The sequence below is a fragment of the Pithys albifrons genome, chromosome 1, assembly GCF_047495875.1.
Source record: "Pithys albifrons albifrons isolate INPA30051 chromosome 1, PitAlb_v1, whole genome shotgun sequence".
NCBI lineage: Eukaryota > Metazoa > Chordata > Aves > Passeriformes > Thamnophilidae > Pithys > Pithys albifrons.
The window spans coordinates 34,297,772-34,318,588 of record NC_092458.1 but is presented as its reverse complement, the minus strand read 5'-3'; the positions used below and the strand labels follow the sequence as shown (position 1 = coordinate 34,318,588).

Below are 20,817 nucleotides of genomic sequence, written 5' to 3'. Positions count from 1 at the left end.
TAAGTTTCATTTGAAATTTGTAGAAGAAAATGCATTCATTGTGTTCTACTATAATTGAATGTTTTTTCTTAAAAGTGCTATGGTGACAGGCAGGCTTTCCATTCATATTTGCCATTAAAGAAGGGATGATCTGTGGAAATCTGTCCTATTTTCTCTTGTTTCTGGAATTTAGGGAATATTATTTTTTGTGACTTCACAAGAGTTCAGGAAAGAGCCAGAAACCTGATTTCAGTTTTAATGCTATCTTTTTACAGAACTATGCAAAGACACTACTAAACTCTGCTGTATATTGTCCTATGTTACTAGATACCTCATCTTAGGGTACATATAAAAAATATGAATACTAGAAATTAGTTTAAAGAGAAGAACACAAAGCTGACATAGTACTCACTGGTAAATGATACCTCTGTGCTATTTCATCACTTCTGCTCTTGTTTCCTAATCTGGAAAGCTGATGCAATGAGAAGAGCCTGTACACCACACGAAATCTCTTGCTTTTTCTTTCTTGAAGATATAATTTATTCAAATGTAATTAACAAGCATGCTGACTGCGACTTTTTTGGTCCATAAAATTTCTTTCTTATTTTATTCACATTACCATATTTTGATGGAAGATCCTCTCTGTGTTGGTTAGTGGGGGATTTTACACAGTGAGATTTAAATTAGCCGGTGACGCCTGAGAGCCAGCCTTGCTTTCCAGGTCCAGGGAGCATGTCCTGTGGGATACAGCATTCCAGGTAAAGGACCTTGCAGAGAGGAGCCACTCCAACCACGGGGAGGGTGTTCTGTCTTGCTTGCTCTGCTCTTTACTCCTTCAGGTGCGGGGTATCCCTTTGGGGGTTCCTTCTTACCTCTGTGTTGCTGTCTGTTGTAGGGATGCAATCTGCAATGGTTTGGATGATTCTCTTGGTCTTGGAGGTTATTCCGTTACCTAGGAGAAAATGTGCTCCCCGCTTCCCCTGTTCATGTGGTCCCCTGAGAGCCCCTGAGAAGGACACACAGAGACCACCAGAGAGGAAGAGGAAGAAGAGTTTGTTGCTGGTCAGGGGTTTATATGGGCCTTGGAGGGATCCAAAACCCACCAATAGAAAACAAGAAGGGGTTTGGCTCTGGGCCAATGGGACTAAGGGGATTTACATTCAATAGGAGGGGGGTTCAGGTACCAGGCATGTTGCAACCTTCCTCTAGAGCCCTGAGATAACAGGGTATTCTGGGAAGGAGAAGCAGTGACTTTGCACAAAGACATTTTGACAATCATTTTGTACATTCAAACATCATTAAAAACATCAGTTGTTAAAGCATTATCAATGGCTTGTTGATCTTCTTCACAAATCCATTTCTGGCAGGATTTTCTCCATTACAAATATTGTAAACCAATTCCCACAGCAGGGCACAAGCATGTGGCCACGTCTCTGTTGAGTTGGTCATCACATGTGATGCAGGGTGCTTTATACTGCTGTGTTGGCTTTATTCTGCACCTGATAAGGCAAATCATAACAGATCCAGCTTTAGCGTCAGATTAAACTGCAACCTTGCTTTCCTCTGCAGGAAGTCTGAGGCAGGGCAAGAGAAAATAGCACAGGGCAGTCGAGGAAATGGCAGGTAGCTGGAATTTAAAGCAACAGTGCAGTGTGCTTGTGGGGTTGGAGCTATCCTTTGGTGTGCAGCTTCTCTTCTGTTTCAATGCCTTGAATGCTATTTAAAGCTCAGACAATGGGGAGAAAAAAAGACATTTAGGAGTATAAAAATGAGGTTTAGTTGAAAAACTGAACCAAGTCTCACCATCTTGTAGGTTAAAGCACCTGCCAGCATCTCCTAAATACATGGCTGTGCCCTGAGTGCTTTGCAAGTGGAGTCCAGTGTGCAGCTGCACACAAGAGGTATGACACTGTGGGATTTGGATGCCTATTCGTTGCTTTAAGGGTGGGGGTTCAGTAGATGTCAGTCTTCAAATGTATCTTAACTTGATCTGGTTATAGAAGGATTCCTACATGTTAAATCTTTCCACTGGGTTTTGTCTGTAAATATACTGAAATGCAAAAAAAGTTTCCTTTGCAAATACGGTTGACGACTGAAGGAGCAGTACTTTTTTGAAGGAACACAATGCTTGTCCATAGTCTGAAGATGCACCTGTAGAGAGAGGCACATTGGTTAATCCTTGGTTTTGGACGTCCCAAGGCATCTGGAGATGGTTGTTTGGTTGTTTTGGGGGTTTTTCTCTTTTTTTCCCTATGCCTAAAACACAGCATTGTAAATGATCAAACTTCAAAAGCTGAGTATGTTTAGAATGTCTTTTGTGGCTTGCTTGGAAAGAAGAGTTTATATACTTCAAACTACATAGTCCCTCTTAGGTAGAACTGAGGGCTTTCTAGCTTTTTAATCTTGAGTTTCTGGTGTATTTATAGAAGAAATACATGGATCATGTTGATGAAGTTTGACAGGAGGAGCAACAAATTGAACCCCAGTGTTGACACCTCTTACTGAAGGTTTTAGTGTGATGAATAGTAATACAGAGTGCTTAAATCTCAAAAAAATGTAAAACTTAACACTTTCTAAGATCTCTGGGGTGGGACCATGTAGAGGACTCTACTTCTTTACTGGAAGTCATCAGCTGCAGAGTTGACTTCTTGAAAATGAGGTCTTTTCATATTACTGCAAGTTATCTACTGAAGCATGAATGCAACATGTCCAGGAAGTCCAGCTTCTCCATTAGACACCCAATACATAATCCATTGGCATGGAATCTGTTTGATAAATAAAACTACTGGTCTGAGCACCCCATATTTTGTAGATAGCAAGAGCCCCTATTTTCCAGCTGAGAGATGCACCTGGTTTGTAGTAAGGCAGGGCTTTGTGCTCATTTGCAATTCTTAAAGTTGCTGGCTGCCTCGTGTTCCTCAGAATGGGAACCTTTTCTGTGGCCTCCTAGTGTCTGTGTACTTTGTCTAGTTTAAGAATTTAAATGTTTTTGGTTTTTTTAACCATGGCAAAAGCCTCCTACTCCTCTATGCCTTGCTAGCTTTCTGCAAAAGGGAAGTGATGCTTATCTGAGAAGAAGGCTCTAAAGCTAAGTAGTTTGTACAAGTCCATGAATTTATTCCACTTAGCATACAGAAAGCTGCATTTGTAAGTGTCCGTTCTGGATCATTTCCATTGATCCAACTGTGTGAGAGGTTGAAAATAAACAATAATTGATAATTGTAAAAAAAACAAACAAAATTTCTTCTTTTATACTTACATTGAGTACTTTCTTCAGTTTTGTTAGAACATTTTGTATTTCAGTTGTCAGTGTGTAAGTTTTGCCATTTTGTTTAGCTACGGGTCTTGAGTTGGGATGTTAGTGATAATAGCAACAGAACAACTAAACAAAACTCCTAAACAAATAACAAAGCAAACCTTTTGCTTGGGTAAGGACTGGTGTTGGCACTGAGAGCTCTAGGCTGATGAGGTCCTGTTGGTTTTGGCAGGACAGCCAACTTTGGCTGATATGTTGGGACATAAACAGAAGTAGCGAAAGGGAGAGCAGCGTTTGCATTTGCTGGAGGCCCTGGTTTTCTCCAGGTGGGTGAGTTTTGCAACACTGAAGGTCAGGGTGAGCTGTGATGTTAGTAATGGCCTGTGACCTGGGAGGCATTTTATTGAGGATTATTAATTACTAATTTTCTTATCTACATCCCAATTTCTTTCCCCTCCTTTACTTCCCTGTTTACCCAAACTGCTGGATTTTCCCCTGTAACCACAGCCTCCTCTGCTTTCCTTCTGAAATTCCTTTTTGTCCTGCTCTCCCCCAGTGTTCGCATCATTCTTTCATCTTTCTTCCATACCTGTCTTGTTTTGAACTCTTTTCCTGTGAAGTCTCTCCCTTTCTTTTTCTTCCATAACTGGCTATTTCCTTTTCCTACCTTCCTTTCCTGTTTTTTCCTTTTCTTGAGCACTTTCTCCATATGCTGAATTTTACTTTCCTTGGCCCCTCCCCTGATTTTATTTTCTCTAGTTTGTCTTTTCTTTCCCTTCTCTTTGTTTTGCTTCCCTCATGTTGAGGCTTTCAAGGTGTCATCTCTTCTTTCATCCTCCTGGTGCAGGTGATGGGCAGAGGAGGAATGACAGCTGCTTAGGATGTGGTCCCAAATTTGTAGGTCACGTAAGTGCTAGGGATGAAGCACTCCAAATTATTCTGTCCTCACCATGTTTGCACTTGCCTCCTCCAGAAGGTGTGACCTCCTTCAGAAAGGTCTCAGTTCTGTCTTTTAAGCTTTCACCAGTAGAAACTTCTGAAGCACTTGATGATTCTTGAGAAATCAGATAGTGCTGCTGTTACGTTTGACAAGACATGGATTTTTGAGACAACCTTTGCATGCTTCCCTTTCTTTAGAAAATCTTCATGTAGCAAGAAGATAAGCAGTAGGATGAGAGTGTATTTCACTCTTCTACCCTCCACCCCCAAATGCTTTTTGATATGAATTCTTGCTGCAGTCTCACAAACCTCCTATATAATTCCACTGTGCACATTTTTTTAAAAACCATGCCTACTGCCACTTCTATATTGTGTGCTATTTGCTTTGCTGCCATGTGCGATGTCTGGGTTTTTTCAGTCTTAACACCTACTACTTCAGAAACAACTTTGTCAATTTTAATGGTATGTAGCCCTGCAGTATATTACTACTTGTGACTTTCAGCAGAGTGCTGTATAACATTTACCCTTTTTCCAAAATTTCAGTCTGTCTCCTGCATCTATTACTGAAAACCATTACTGACATTTCTGAATTGGAATGTGTGGCTCCAGGGAGAGTATTTCCTCTTTTACTTTTAGCCAGCTAAATCATCACCCAACAAGCTATCAGCTCAACAGGCTCATGTGAAGTATCTCTCTTTGGTTTTCCTCCTCTCTTTCCTTTTTCATCAGTTAGAAGTATTTCCTCACCTCTTTGTATGTGTTCAGCTTAATCTCACTCTTCATCGATGCTGTTGAACAACATTGATGGAATATTTAATTAGAGGAATTTTTAATTTATGTACGGTACTGTAATTGCATAGAATTATTTAAAAATGTACTAATTCTTTTGGAACTCGTTATTTTTTATGACTAGGTAAAGCTGAGTGTCATCCAGACCCATCTTATTGTCTGTTGCACTTTGGATTTTTGAGTCATTAGCTTTCATTTCCCCTTTATTCATCCAGCAGTAGCGGATTTTGGTGGAAGTATTGGAGTAAAACCCTTCTGGTAGCATTGCCAAGTAAGAGAAAATGTGAAGACCTAACAGTCAGAACTGGGATTTGTTGCTGGAACTGTGTGTGAGTAATTCTTACTCACATTGCTAACAATACTGACTTTAAGACAGATGAATCCAAGCACAGAATGGTAATTTTTCTGGCCTGGAAAAGCTGACAGTGTTTTTAGACCTGTTTTTATTGATTCATTTTAAAATCTCACTTATTTCAGTCCTTCTGCCCTTTTTCTTGCACAAACATAATTCATCAACTGTTTCTGGATGGTATCTGCAAAGTAAAAGTTGTGTTACTTTGAAGCTAAATAGAAGGAAACATCATGTCCATGACTTCACTGTCTGCAGATAAAATATAGTTAGTGATTAAAAATACTTATCATATCTAACCCTTTGATTTTTCAGATCTGTTTATCCATAAAATATCCTAGATATTTTATACTCCCCAAATGGCTTAAGTGCCATATTTAAGTCTTAGGTTTTGATGCTGAATGATATATTTGTAAAGGTACACAAAAGCTAATCAAATCAAGGGAATATTTAGATAAAGACCGCTTCATATTTGAAAGGACTCACTTGAGGATGATGACTTTGTTGTGAGGCTTTTCATGAAGCCTTTATGAAACAGCCTATTGGTTAATGGGGAAACTAACTCTACTGTCGGCATATGGAAGGTTTTTTTTCCTGTAATTTTGGAATGGTAACTTTTTTTGTTTTGGTTTTTGTTTCTCTTGAGAAATAGAGGGAGAGACAAAAATTCTGAACAGAATACTACCAGCCTCATTGCTAAGGAAGAGCAAATAACGAGTAACAACTTGCAGTGTAGTAACACAGTCTAAATGGCCAAGTGTTAAATTAATGGAAATGGGTTCTTTTATATTGTTTTGGAGACTAAGCACTTTACATTGAATTGTTTCACAACCAGTGGGCCTAATTATTGTGTCTGCCACATTCATCTATTTAAATCATTCCCAACTTTGGATTGCTGCCTAGAATATTACTGCAGTTTGTGTTTCTACTGGTTATTCCCTTGTCTCGTGTAACTTCATGAAGGAGGATGGGGGTTTTTTCTGGTTTGTTGTTTTTTTCTTTTTTAAAGAATGTTTTTTTTCTTTTTTAAAGTATGTTTATAATCTGATAAAAAGGGACGATAGGTTTCATAATGTTGATTTGAATGAGTTGCACGTGAACTGATGCTGTATTTGTTTTGTCAGGTCAGTGACTTAAAAAGTGCCTTTGCCAAGTCACTTTTATGAGCGAGGACTGCTACGCCTGTGTTCTCAAAATCCTGTCTTTGCCAGCCAGACATTGCCTTCACCTTACACCTGGCGGAAGATACCTCAGCTGTCTCTATTTGCCAATTAGTTGATGGGAAACTGAAAGAAGAATTATTATTATTCCTGGGACATGAACAAATGACTACATTGCATTTCTCGTGTGATCAATACCGGCAAGCAACCGTCGGAGAACTTCTCTTCTATCAAGGAGTGCCATTGCATTGATGGACCTTGGCTTAAATCTGGTGCATCCGTGATTACAATCAACAAACCCACGTGTTGTACAGACAGAAATGCATCTGAGCATGCATTTTCCCAGCCAAAAGTCTACAAGTGGGACTTAATGATTGATGAGTGACTGCTTGCTGCTAAACTTTCTCTGCTTATTCTGCTTTGTGTGTGTTGGACATCGTTTATCGTTCCCCACTGTTTGGTGGGTTTTGGTTTTTTTTTTAAACTTTCTTTTCAATTGGAATTGAAGTTTTTTTTCTGATCTTTTTGTTTCTCCTCTTCCTTTCCTTCATCATTTTTTTTAGAAATTTCTACAGCATAATTCACTTCATAGCAACTTAGAAGTTCAAAATCAACTTCTCATCATGGCTTTGAATGTTACTCCTGTAAGAGACACAAAATGGCTGACATTAGAAGTGTGCAGGCAGTTTCAGAGGGGAACTTGTTCACGGTCTGATGAAGAATGCAAATTTGCACACCCTCCTAAAAGTTGCCAGGTTGAAAATGGAAGAGTTATTGCCTGCTTTGATTCCTTAAAGGTAAGAAAAAAAAGCTGCATGTGTAGTGAAAATGCTACTACATTGTACGGAAAGTAAAATGTGAAATTATGAGTTACAACTAAACCAGGTTAATCAGAAAGTGATTTGTTCTCTGTAAGATGAATATTAAAACAAATGTTGTTTGTCATATTCTTCAAGTCTTTAAGATTTCTTTCTAAGGATTTTTTTTTTCAAGTGTCACTATGTTGTTTACAAAAATTGCATATGACTGTGGGATACAGGATTGCTTCCAACTGGTAGGACTATTGTATTCTCCTGAGTACATTTTATGAATTATAATTGTTTCATGGCAGATGAAAATACACAGTGGCACAGTACTAGGCCATTCCCAGAATCCTAATGAAACAAATCAAATGGAAAGAGTGCAGATTCTTTCATTTAGATCAACAGAAGCAAGAAAAGTCTATCCATTACTTCAATTTTAGCACAACAGATTGTTTACTTTTGGTATTGGAGACACACAAATTAATAGCATTGGTAATTACGTGAATGGATAGTGTAGATAGCATAAGTTTAGGAGAGAGTGAAGGGATTCTCTCCTTCAGAGGATATTTAGCAATTATGTGGTAAGGTCATCAGTTTCTGATTTCCTAGTAACATCAGGCACACTTTGGAAAACTATTTTAAAGGTTCTGTGAAAATGCCTTTTGTACTGCATAAAAGAAGATTAATGACCCCATGGGATTTGAGGAGTACACAGTGTTTTCCAAGATGATACATTTGTGTTCCCATGTCAACAGAAGGAAAAAGCTTATTTCATGTAAATAATTAAAGGACAGAATTGAGCATTGCAGATTTTATTTTCAAAGTTTTAGTTGTGGCTTTAACTTCTGGGCATGGAAGAATGTCTTGACTTGCTTTTTAAATTTAGCTCTGGGGATCAAAATTTCAGCTACCAAGAACTCTTACTACTGTGAAAACATCAATGTGAAAGAAGAAAATTCAGGGTTGTTTATTTTCATTATCACTGTTTTTTTGTATATGCAATGCAAGATACTGTGCTAGATATCTTCCTTTTTTTTTTTTCTCATTCCTTATCTTCTTTTGAAGATTTAAAAGAAAGAATCTCAGGGGAAATGTTTATGAGGGGGTTATGTTCTGTATGTCCTGTCAGCCAGAGGAGCACCTTTGGAGTCATGGCAGTATGTCATTGAGTGCTATTAATGACCTTAATCCATGGATTACTGGACGATAAACTGTAACAGCTTCTTTGTAGACGCTCTTGTATATTGATTGTCTGCCAATGGGATAATTTTTTTTAAACAGGCAGACTAGTGTCTGCAGCAAGTGAGCAATACTCTGCTTTTACAAAAAATAAACAGGTCAGTAGAATGATTTTTTTTAATGTGCTATTTTTATGTGTTATAAAGACTCAGGGATGTGGCTGGGAGGCTGGAGACAGGCAGCAGGGCTCAGTCACCTCTGGGCTGGCAGGGAGGTGGATCTGCGGCCGCTGCAGTGTCCTGGTCAAAGCAGTGATGCACCTGCCCTTGATGCCAAGGATATCATTGCTGTCTGTCCCTGGTAGTGCTGGGCACTCACAGTGGAGGTACCAGCTATTCAAGCAGGAGACTTTTATTCAGACTTCTCTTTCAAGTAAAAACTGGAGTCACAGACTAAGCTAATAATACCATGAAGAGAAATCCTGAGAGATCACAGTGGATAACTTACTGACAACTAGCATCATTGCTCAGTGTGGAGAAGTCGAAAACCATGTAAAAAATGTAGTTAAAGCAAGCAGATGTGTTTTGTCCTGGTGTGGGAGGACATCTGCCCTGAGGGGCCAGCCCACTCCAGTCCATCTCTGGTGGCTGAAGTGGTGCTGCTCTGTCCCACTGCCCATCATCGCACTCTTCCCAACTGGAAGAAGGGAGCATGCACCTGTGCCTTCTGTCTTGTGTCTTCTAGTTGAGTTTAGTGGGTTAAATTGCTGTAAAGATGGGATTATACTCAGAAGCCAAATTGTGGGTTGAAGCAGCAGAGGTGGAGGTACAGGTTTCTTCCTGCCAACCCTGCTGCCTGCAGAGAGAAATCTGATAGTTTAATGATAGTGTCTTCTACTGCAGCTTCTTGCCTCTGAGCATGAGTGGGAGCTGTGCCTTTTGGGGTGTTACCTGACCCCGCAGTGCACAGGAAGCTGTCAGGGATCACTGCGAGTGCAGGGCTCTGGACTGTATTGACTGGTGCTCTCACAGCCGTTATCTCAGTTATTCCAAAGAGTGTTTGTAAATCGACATATGTACAGCAAGAATGTGCTTGGTTAGCTTGGTTTGTGTATATTGCTGGTTGAAGGACTTAGGTCATTAGTCAAATAAACCTACTTTATGTGTAGCTTTTGGAAATACTGGTGTTAGTCATACAGTTTCAGAGTAAGGCTTTGGCACTTAACAAGCAGGATAACTTTTCATGTAAATAAACAAACAGAACAGTCTAGGATTATAGATAAAATCAGAATGTAATTAAAAAAGCCAAGCACTGTTTTCCTTGCTGAACACTGAACTGCATTTTAATGCAGGCCATTATTTAGCATTTATTTACATAGTATCTAGAGCTTTGGAGACTTAACCTTTTAACTGTCTGGGTTTGGTGTACCTGCTGTAAAAATAAATTATATTGAGTATGTTGAGTCTCTTTGAATAAACATCTACCCAGGGAAGACAGAAATTTTTTTTAGTCTCTGATGGAGTTATGTTACATTTTGGTTGTGCCTGGTAGTTAACAGCTGCTCCCTAAGAAGTCTGTCAAACACAAGATACAGCACTCTGAGACAGACTCTCCTTTACACACTGATTGATCCAAATAACTCCTCTTTTAGGTAGGGATGTATGCTCCCCTGCATGCCATCTTTTTTCCAGATTTCCTGGGCAGACAAGGGAGCATGGTATCAGTATCTGCCAGCTCCTTCAGGCTGCTGGAGCACCAGTGTGAAACTACAGGAGAGAGTCCGGTGAAGGGTCACAGTGGTGGTGAAGCATTCCTCCCATGGGGAAAGGCTGGGAAATCTGGGACTGTTCAGCCTGGAGAAAGCTCAGGGGGCTCCTATCAATGTGTGTAAATACCTCCAGGGAGGGTGCAAAGAGGGCAATGCCGGGTTCTGTTCAGGGGTGCCTAGTGACAGGACAAGAGGCAATGGGCGCAAACTGAAACACAGGAGGCTCCCTCTGAACATCTAAGAACGATTTGTCACTGCACACTGAGCACTGGCACAGGCTGCCCACAGAGGTTGTGGATTCTCAATCCTTGGACATACTTAAAAACTGTCTGGGATAGAGTCCTTGGGAAGTTGTCTTTAGGTGACCCTGATTGAGCAAAAGGGTTAGACCAGATGACATCCAAAGGACTATTTCAACTTTCATCTAACCTGTGACTGTCTTCACACTGACTTGTCTGTAGCTTTAGGATTTTCTAAGCTAGCAAAATCTGGCTTTGTGACTGAAGAGTATAATCCCAACCAGGGACACCTGCCTTTATGCTGTGCTGTGTCCTCCTTTGTGCTCCCACTGCTGTCGTTGTGATTGTGCAGTGCACTGAGTTGGGAACCTAAATTGTTGCTGCAAAAGGGAGAGGGACTGTGTGGCACCAGAAGAGCTCTGCATTACTTCTGCCAGTGACAGTACTGTGGCCCTAGGCTGGGCCTCTGGAGTAACATAGTTGCATCAGAACCGAAATTTTCCTGTAGGTCCGATGGTTCCAAGTATAAAAGGTCAACAGAATTTAACAAACCTTATTTGCTTTTAACTGGGAAGGGATTTTTGGCTTGCAATACCTGTCCTTGCAGTACTTGACTTGAAACCCAGCAAAAGTTGCAACAGCAACCCACTGGACTGATGACAGATTTGAGGATCCAAAATGCTCAGTGTTGAAGACTGACTGGGCTCTGAATATCCTTCATCTGTGAGGTGCTCCAGGCTAGACAGAAATAGCTAAAGACTAATGAGCCTGGGTCAGATTCAGGCCAGAAACTTTCTGGTTTCAAGCCAGGTTCTGCTGCATGAGCTTCTGAAATGCAGCTCAGCATTTGTTTCTCCCTCCTTGGTGAAGGGCAGAGTCTAGTCTGCTCTGAACAGGGCATTTTTGGAGTGTTGGAATGCAGGTGGATCATCGTCATCAGCCAGCGCATGATGGATATAGCAGTCAGACAGATGCCTGCCTGTAGCTGGCCACAGCATTTCCTCTGCAAATGGGGCTCTGTCCCGCAGAAACCCCATGTGACCTGGCCAGGTAGTGTGGCCACACAGGCACACCCAAAACTATACCAGGCAATGACCTTGCAGAGCTTAATGTGAGGATGAAAGTGTCTCCAGGCTAATCCGGTTGACTGTGCTTGAGGTGAATGGAGGGGAGCTTTCATGACAAGGCCCTGAGCTCTGATAGTGGGTGACAAGATATAGTGTGGTTAGGAAGCACTGCCAGAGCCAGAGCCTTGTCTGCTGCCTTAAGCCCTCCTGAAACCTTTTTGGAGCCTTTGCAGGTTCTCCTTTTAGATGCCTTTGAAAGGGTTGGTCAAGTGACCTAACAGGAAAGTTTTAGTTTCAGTAACTGCTTCATTTATATTTTTATACTTCTGTCCATGTTCAAGTACCTTAATTTGAAAGTGAAGAACATGTATATATAACAATGCATCACATTTAGATCCCTCCAAGGTGGATACTATAAGCAAACTCACTTTCAAGGATTTCTTGTCTTGCTAGTAGTAAAGAACAGAATCCTTCCAAAGGAATACCAATATGTAGCATAATGTGTGTGGACAAGAATACACAACACTTTGCTGTATTTGAGTTGGAATTTAAAAAAAAACCCAACCAAACATTAAAATGAATGATGATGTTCAGGAGGGGGGAAGGGGAAAAGCTTGGCAGATAAGAAAATACAATCACGCTCATTTTGCTGAGAGTTAACTCTTGTGTTCAAAGGCAAGTCTGGATTTTCAATCTTGGTGTTATTTCTTGACTCAGATTTATACCCTTTCTGTAGGTTGTCTACTAGAAGGATATGTTGTCTAAGCTAACACAGATACCAGAGAAGGTATCTTGAAGATACTGTCATTGCAAGTTTTATGGTGGTAACAAGGAAGTGAAAGCTTCTTTAGAGCTACAGATAACCTTTTCTGTATTTTTTTAGCTATTTACTAGTGTCTAAAGACTTCAAACACCTCTGTTTGTTGAGCCAGCAGACTACTGTGGACTGTTCATTTGCATTTTCATGAAAGCCTTTTAAGAATATGCCTATCTGGTCTCATTTGGCACCACAGAATAAAAAGCAATTGAAAGCTGTACAGAGAGACCTGCTTAACAAGTTAAAAGGGTTACAGGGGGAAAAAAAGAAATTTTAGGAACATCCACTTGGCTGAAAATATCTGGACCTGAAAACAATCTGTTTAAGATGGCCTCAGATTTATTTAGAAGAAGCGGAAAAAAAGTCTTTGTGAAGTGAGCAGGCTGTTTGTAGCAAGCTCAGAGCTGAGAGGCAGTAGGTATTCATTTGCCTTCCTGTGATTCCTTTTGTGGGTCTAAATGTTTTAGAAAAGTCAGAGACTCAGGATATCTCACACTTTACAGTAGGTAATACCTGCTTGCATATGGTAGATGAGGCATTTTGGATAGACTATAGATGAGCATGGAAAGGGGATAGGCTAGTTTTGTCTGTACTGGAAAGTATTTAAATGGGTGTTTTTAGTGTCCTAACTGGCTGAATTTTTGCCTATCACCCAGTTACGTGATGTGACACTGTTCAAAGAGAGTTCAAGGACTGTGCCTACAGCTGGTGGGAAAGAATGAGTGAAATGGGTGACACTCCTGGGCAACAGAGTGGCTTATACCTTCTGGGCCATGAATTTTGCTGGGTTTGCTGCACAGTGACCCAATTTCAGCAGAATGGTGGGTATAGGCTGCCCTTTTTAGTAGCTGTGGGCTCTGGACATGTGGAAGCTGCAGGATCCAGATCTCACTTTTCCTGCAGAGCAATAACTTTCTTTTCACCCACCCCTGTTTTTTCTTGTAAAAAATTCAGTAAACTCCAGGTAGTCTGAGAACACTGCCTGGCAGAAGCTTTTGTGTGTCTAAGTTGCTGCAAAGTGTGGGTGTGAAGAGAAAGTGTCAATCAAGGCCAGTTTTAGATGACTGAGAATTAACTCTGTAGGGTTCCTCTGTATTCAGAATATCAGTGGCCACCCTGGGGCAGACCAAAGTCCCATTCAGCCCAGTGACCCAGTAGTGGCCAGTAGTGGACATCTCAGAGGTGGTGTGTAAACATGCAATAGCTTCCTGAAGTGCTCTGCTGGCTCCTAGTGATGTGCTGTCCAGGGACACTGAGAGCCAGGCATGGTATGCTTATACCTAATAGCTCTCAGTGACCATCTTTCCTCTGGATTTGTCCTGTGTTTTAGGAACCATGTACACCTGCAGCACCCACAGCAAGGACTTCCACAACTTTATTATGTACCATGTGGAAACCAACTTAGGTTGTTCTTTCCAAACCTCCTTGTCTCATGCCTGTTCCCAGTTCTTGTACTGGAAAAGCAGAAGAGAATCTTCTGTGCATTGTCCTAAGGATGAATCTGGGTGGGTTTTATCCACTGACTTCTCTTTGGAAGGGGCATATTTCTCCCCACCGAGATCAAAGGAAGCCTCATGAGGAAAGGCTCATTGTTTTAAATCTGTTTTTTGAAAATAGCGTTCCCAGGACAGGTATGATTCCCAAAGGCCCTGCTTTTTTGGGCTATGGCAATTTTTGTGCTCAGAATAAAGTGCAAGTCACATGCTATACGAAATGATAACATCCTATTTCCTAAGAGTATATTTTACCTTTTACCCAACCTGTGCAACTGTGAGCAGCTCCTAAAAAGAGAGGGTTACATCCAGGCCTGTGTCCTATCACAGCTGGTTCCCCTTTTTATCTCTGTTCAGGTGATCATACAGCCATACAACTGGAGTTGATTCAAAGGCAAGGGAGAAACTATAGTAAGTGTAAGATGAAACTACGAATTTAGGCAGCACCATCTTGCATAAATTGAGAGGAGGTTTAAGAAAGGCCAGTCTCTTTTCGCAGACACACCCCCCCTCCCTTATCTCTGAGTTTCAGGCCTCTTTTGTAGTCCCTGTGTATTCAGTCAGCTGTTCTTATTTGTTTTCTGAAAAAAATCTTTAGTTTTGAGTGTTCCTCAGTAGTCCTCCCAGAAGGCACACTTTAACACTTCCTTACTCCTATTTGTTTCCATCCTGTCTATTCATGCAGCTGTCTCCAAGCCAGCTCTTCTGACTTGGAAGGGTTAAAAGGAAGGTAAGATTAGTAGCTGAACTGCTGGACTGACAGACTTAAAAATCCATGAACTTGGTTTAAATTGGTTAGGAGAGAAACTGCAATAAGCCTTTAACTGTTGTGTTACACAGTGTTTAGGGGTTTTTTTGTTATATTTTTAAAAATAAATTTTTATTGAAAAGCTGTGGATGTCTGCTTGCTGCAGAGGGGACTGTGCTCCTCGCCAGTGTTTGTCTCTCTTCTGAGAGGGACATTTCTCATCTGTCTAAGAGCACAGTCTGGAGGTACAGCTCATTCCAGCTGCCTAGGATGCTTAAGATGTAGGAACCCCGATGGACTGCCAGGACTGAGCCAAGGGCTGGCCTCGGTGGTAGAGGGGCACTAGCCATCAAGTCAGCTCAGAGGAGCAACCCACTGCCCACATCTCTGCCCTCAGACTGGAGCTACAAAAGCAGTGAAGCTGAACCAGCTGAAGTTCTTTGCAAAGCCTGTTAAAAAAGCTGGTTGTCTCCTTCAGGACTCTGTTTTGTTTCCCCATTTGTCCCTCTCAGCAGCAACACTGAGAGCATGAAGTCATCCTGGCTGTTACTAATATCATATGTCACCACCTAACCTGCCAGATTTTAAAACTATGCACCTTGTTTTAACTTAAGTTCCACTCTGTGGTTGGGTACCTGATCACTGAGTTACTCAGACCACCTGAAGTCACGGGAGCCCCTCTTCCCCATGACGCAGTTCAGTGGCAAAGCTTCTCGATGGTCAGAGAAGATGGTTTTCACGAGCAGGGGCTGTTTTGCAACAGCCTGTGTGTCCTCTGGCCCCCATTAGGGCTGCCCGATGTGAGCGAGTGGGTGTTACCAGCAGTTCCCTCTATTGGTGTCAGTGTATTAGATCTTGCTGAGCAGTTCGCCTGGCCCCTGGCCTGAGGAGGAGGAGGAGGATGAGCACTAGGAGCAGAAATGGTTGAAAGCAAATGCAGTTAAAGAACAGTCATGGAAGGAGGTAATACAAATCTGTCTTCTTGTTTCCTCAGTCATGTTATCCTGCAGGACTAAAGGAGTATTTAGTAGTTCCTGGGCAGTTGTCTTGCTGGGTTAACTCTTGGAGCTTGCTCTTTCCAGAAGAGACTTGCAAAGAGCATTCCCAGATATTCGGCCATACCCCTTCATATGAAATGCATCTGCTGCTCAGTTATCAGTCTAAGTCTAATTACACGAAGAAGAGCCACAAAGCAGATTAGTTAGAACCATAGGAAACCTTGTATGAAAGGGCATGATGTTTAACAGATGTTCTTCAGATTTTTGGGCACTTGGGGGTGCTTTATATACCTATCAATTCACTGTGTACTTTTTGTTGCTGCACCAATCCATGCTCCCCTAAGCCTTATAATAACCAGTTTGTGGGTGTAGTGAAGGCAAAATTCAATCAGAGTCTCTGACTCATCCCATCACTAGGATTTTGAACACAAGAGCAATTGCTCATTGCCCACTCCTCCCCCACGCTCCCTATTAACTCAGGTCACTCACTGTTCCCACAGGCTTGCTCTCTCCAGGTCTCCCCACCTACTCCTTTATTTTTCTGGCAGGTGGTTCCTCTTTCATTCCAGGCACTTTTTTTTCCCCTTGGCCCTGTGTACGTAGCTTTCACTCAGCTCAGGCGTCAGCTGTTCTTCCCAAGCTGTTATACTTTGACTGCATCATAAAATACAAAAGACAGAGTTGTGCTGAGATGCAGAGAGCTTCCTAATGGAAAAGTCTATCAGAGGCAAGACCTGTCTTCCTCTTAGTCCAGATCATTCTCAGCACTGGAAAGATATTTTAAATCTAAAAATGAACACAAGAATTGGAGAGTTTATTTGCAAATCTATTTGACAACTGTACTGTCTCCCAACTTATATCTCCTCCTATGAAGACTGGCACCTTGTTTTTGAGGACATGGTCTTTATTGGAAACCTATTGCAATAACAGGAAAGCTGTTGTGGTTTTAGAGATGTTAAAATACATCTTTGAAAGCTTGCTGTGAGGTAGCAGCCCCACAACTGAAATGCAGGAGGAAGTTATAAGCGTCTCTTTTCTTCCACACTGATGTTTGCCTTGTGGCTGTGGGCATACTTTGCCACTCAGGATTAGATTCCTGCAATGTCTTGACTACAATAAAGAAGAAATTAAGAAGGGTGAAAAGAAAGTGTCTTCTCATCTGCTTTGTTAATGAGTTGTATGACAAGATGTTGTGAGCAGTGCCTCAAAAGTCAGAGAGCCCCAGTGCTTGGAAAGATCAAATCACTGAGCAGTAAAAATGAAGAAGTAGAGAATGAGTGGAAAACTGCATGAAAACATATGAGGGATGTAGCAGCTGTGGTGCAGCACCCTTGTGTGCCCTTGGTGGCTCAAGGAGCCAAGGGAGCTGTCCTGCTCCCTGGGGGCTTCTGTCACGCTGTGGGCTCACCCATTGCTCTGCAGCAGGACACTGTGCCATGCTATGCTTCTGACTGACAGGTGACCTGGTGCAGTCAGTGCAGTGTTGATGTACCCTTTTGCATGAGGCATTACAAGTTCTCAGCCCTTGCTTCCTGACAGGACCTGCTTGAATGTGAGGGGATATACAGTGTGCAGTGTCATGGTAGCTACATGGATGGCCTGGGCTAGCAGCCCATCAGGTGTGCTGCTGCCACCTCATCTGCATGTCCCATAGGCCAGGCAACTTTTAAACTTTGTAGAAAACCAGTTTATTTACTGTTGCTTGAAATTCAGTTTGGGCCCTGAGCATTCCACAGTGAAGCTATGCCTCTTATTGAAAGGGTTAGTTTACCATCTTGCATGTTGTCAGAAGGGGAGCTTACTGAGTGTAATCTGGTGGCACCTGTAAAGATACAGTAGCAGTAAGAACTGTCCAGCTGTAATTCAAAAGGTAACTGAGCTGCTGGGACTTTCTCTGTTGGTTCACAACGAGCCAAAAAATAAAATCCAGCATGTCAGACAGTAGACCAAGTCCTGCTGGCTGTATCAAACAGGCCCCTAGCCTTCAGCCACTGCCAAGTAAAACACTCTGCAAACTCCAACATTCTGAGCTAGATGTAACATGTGAAGGTCAAGAGACTTCCCCCCCCAAGATCACTTATTTGTTTAGACCATCACTTTAAACTTACTATGTATTTATTTGTTTTGGATAGGACCTGAGTCTTTGAGCTTGATTCAGCTGCCCAATCAGAAGCATCTGATTCTATTTGACATGCCCTAGAGTACTCTTGATGGCTCTTCAGTGACATGTCAGAGAGTGTGTCACATCTGCTGCACTATACAGCAGTCCAGGATATCCCAGGGTGCTCCAAATGGTCCTGCTGACTTCTCTGTGGCAACAGAGTGAAGCCCTTCTTGAGGGGTAGTGTTAGCTCTTTTACTAACTGGAAACTCTGACATGAACTGCTTTGAATAAAAAGGTGGACAGTGCATTTGCCACAGTGATAACCTGGCTAATAGGAAAGCTGGGGTATAGGTTTCCCAGAAAAAAAAGTCTCATGTAGCAAGCAGAATGTCCTTGTGGAGACCATGAAGGGGATGAACATTTTCTGCATGTAATTTACAGTTTACCATTATCAACATGAACAACTAACGTAAATTCACTAATTTGAAATTGTTGTGACCCATGTAACTGGGCTCAGTTTTCGCTATCTATGATAAAAAAAATCTTTCTAGGCACAGGTATGTTATGATAGTGAACTCAGCTTATTTAAAAATAAAAAGATGGGCAACCTTTTGCAAATTTAAATTAAATAGCAACCACTGTTACTGCTTCATGAAGATTTTAAAGCTAGAAATTAACCAGAATATGCATTTGAAAAAACATGAAAGTTACAACAAAGAAATCCCATTCTCTTGAGTATAATTTTCCATTACTTTATTTGCAGATGTGATCATGTGAACATGTCAAATGCCATCAAATATCATAGAATCACAGAATCATAGAATCGATTGGGTTGGAAAAGATCTCCGAGATCATCAAGTCCAACCCTTGGTCCAACTCCAGTCCATTTACTCGAACATGGCACTCAGTGCCACGTCCAATCTCAGTTCAAAAACCTCCAGGGATGGTGAATCCACCACCTCTCTGGGCAGCCCATTCCAATGCCCGATTACTCTCTCTGTAAAGAATTTTTTTCTGATCTCCAACTTAAATTTCCCCTGGCAGAGCTTAAGCCCGTGCCCCCTTGTCCTATTGCTGAGTGCCTGGGAGAAGAGACCAACTCCCAACTGGCTATAACTTCCCTTCAGGTAGTTCTAGACAGTGATGAGGTCACCTCTGAGCCTCCTCTTCTATACATGTAGTTGATTTCTGATACAAAAAGGGGAAAAATGTTTGCTTTTCAAACAATACCTTAATGGTGATTTTTCAAAAGTAATGGATAATAACAAATGTCATGAATATGCAGGCAATTCCCCAAATGTATTTTATCTTACCTGTGAGCATCAAAGCACTGGACATACCATGTATGTCAGTGTTGCTAAAAATGGAGGCATGGGATTTGTATGTGCAAAATTGGAGGTATGCAGATATAGCTATGGAGATACTGTGGGCATAAATTACAGTGTTAGTATGAAAGCGATTGTGTGCTTCATGGTGAACATGTTGATGCTGTTGAAGTTCCAGCCTTCCACAGTTCTTGGTATAAATCAATATAAATATTATCAATATAAATATTAATTTGCTGCAAAACTCTCATTCCTTCAATAAGAGCTGTGTTAACTGATTAGTATGCATGAACCAGTTTGTATTTGAAGTGCAGGAAACATCTATGAGTCTCCTTCTTTAATTGAACCTTCTGGCTATAATTGGTTTTAGCCTGGATTCTTGAGGAAATGAGGCTTACACAGTCAGTCAGCTTCTCTGTCCCTCCTCCCCTGCTAGCTCATGAACCCACTGGCCAGTTTCAGCCATATTTGACAAAGATCATAGTCTCAAGGATATTTAAGTTCCTACAAGTTTTGTAAAATCAAGGAGCCTGATACTAGAGTGGAGAGACACCAATAAGCCCTTCCAATTGGAAGGGGTTCTTAGAGAGTGCAGGCAAGAGGTGATCCTTAAAACTCAGTTAAACACAAGGAAGCTGGGGTTTGGGATTTGCAATCCGATGTGTAAGGCCCCTGCCTTCCTTTGTGCCAGTGCTTGCAGCACTACCCATTTAATGATACAGTCAGAACTGTGCCACAGGATGGCCTACAGCCACTTGATCTTACCTTTAGCCTCTGCTTGCTTGTGGAGTGTAGTTTTCATGATATTTTCCTTATTCAGTCTTTTCAAATAGCAGATTTGTCTTACTGGGTTGTTGGTACTTACCATAACTTCTTTTCTTAGGGACAAGGAAATTTCCATTAGAAATGCAGACTTAGTTCTTTGGATGGGTGTGAAAGGCAGTGAAAGGCTAGGATGATAGATGGGCAAGGTGACAGCCCTCACTGAAGCTGGCTGTTGCCTGGGAAGCACCACTGAAGTTACAAAGGCACTAACAGCAAGAGAAGATGTAACACACTAGAGTCTGTGGTGATGGCTCATCTGGAAGGAGAGGGTTTGTGATTGCCATCTCTGCTGCTAGGTTTCTTGAGGCATTTTTCTTTAGGCAGCTGCTTGAAGAAAAAAAACCCAGAAAAGTGTCCTGAAAATAAAAATGACTGTGTTTTTTATGTAAGAACCATATGCTGTTTTGTCCTGAACTCATAGAATCTTATTTTGTTTTTGGGGCCGCAGCCTATGAAGCTTTTCTGAGTCCTGGTACAGGAGTAAGCTGGTCTTTGGAATTACTCAAGGTTGGCCTAAGAGATGTTCACTCTTGCTTTCTTCACCCAAACTTGATATTGTTTCAGTATAATTAAGTCCTCTACTGTTCCTTATGTAGATGATATTTTAAACAAGTACTACTATAAAAAAACACGTTTACCCCAGCTTTCCCTAAAGCACCAACAGTACTATAAGCAGGTTTCCCTTTATCAGATATTTCCACATGCCAGCTGTTACAATATATGTAATGTGTTTAATGAGCAAGGGAGTTTAGTATGAGGTAATTGAATAAGGCTGTTCTTTCTAATTAGTTATTTGCCTTTCAGTCCTGGATGTTGCAAAAAAGATCCACTGTGATCTGTGTCAGCTGTATCTCAGTGTACTTTGATTTGCTGTAAAGCAGCTGCACATCTCGGCAATGCATGTGAGAATCAGGGGTGTGAAAGTAGGCAGCAAGTTTTTAATGTGAAATGAGAAATGTTATCACTGGCTAATTGAGTA

The 20,817-nt window shown here is 41.5% G+C and overlaps 1 protein-coding gene across 9 annotated transcripts in view; it reads left to right on the top strand.

Annotated features, from left to right (window-relative positions):
- Positions 1-20,817, top strand: part of MBNL2 (muscleblind like splicing regulator 2) — a 110,208-nt gene that overhangs the window by 31,288 nt on the left and 58,103 nt on the right. For 7 of the 9 annotated variants that reach the window (XM_071549335.1, XM_071549307.1, XM_071549344.1 and 4 more), the window contains exon 2: positions 6,437-7,269. In XM_071549335.1, coding sequence (XP_071405436.1) covers positions 7,096-7,269 — 174 coding nt within the window. In that variant the 5' untranslated portion in view covers positions 6,437-7,095. Of the gene's footprint in view, positions 1-1,792; positions 1,881-5,181; positions 5,293-6,436; positions 7,270-20,817 lie in introns of all 9 variants that reach the window. The other 2 variants (XM_071549279.1, XM_071549299.1) reach the window with 2 other exon arrangements.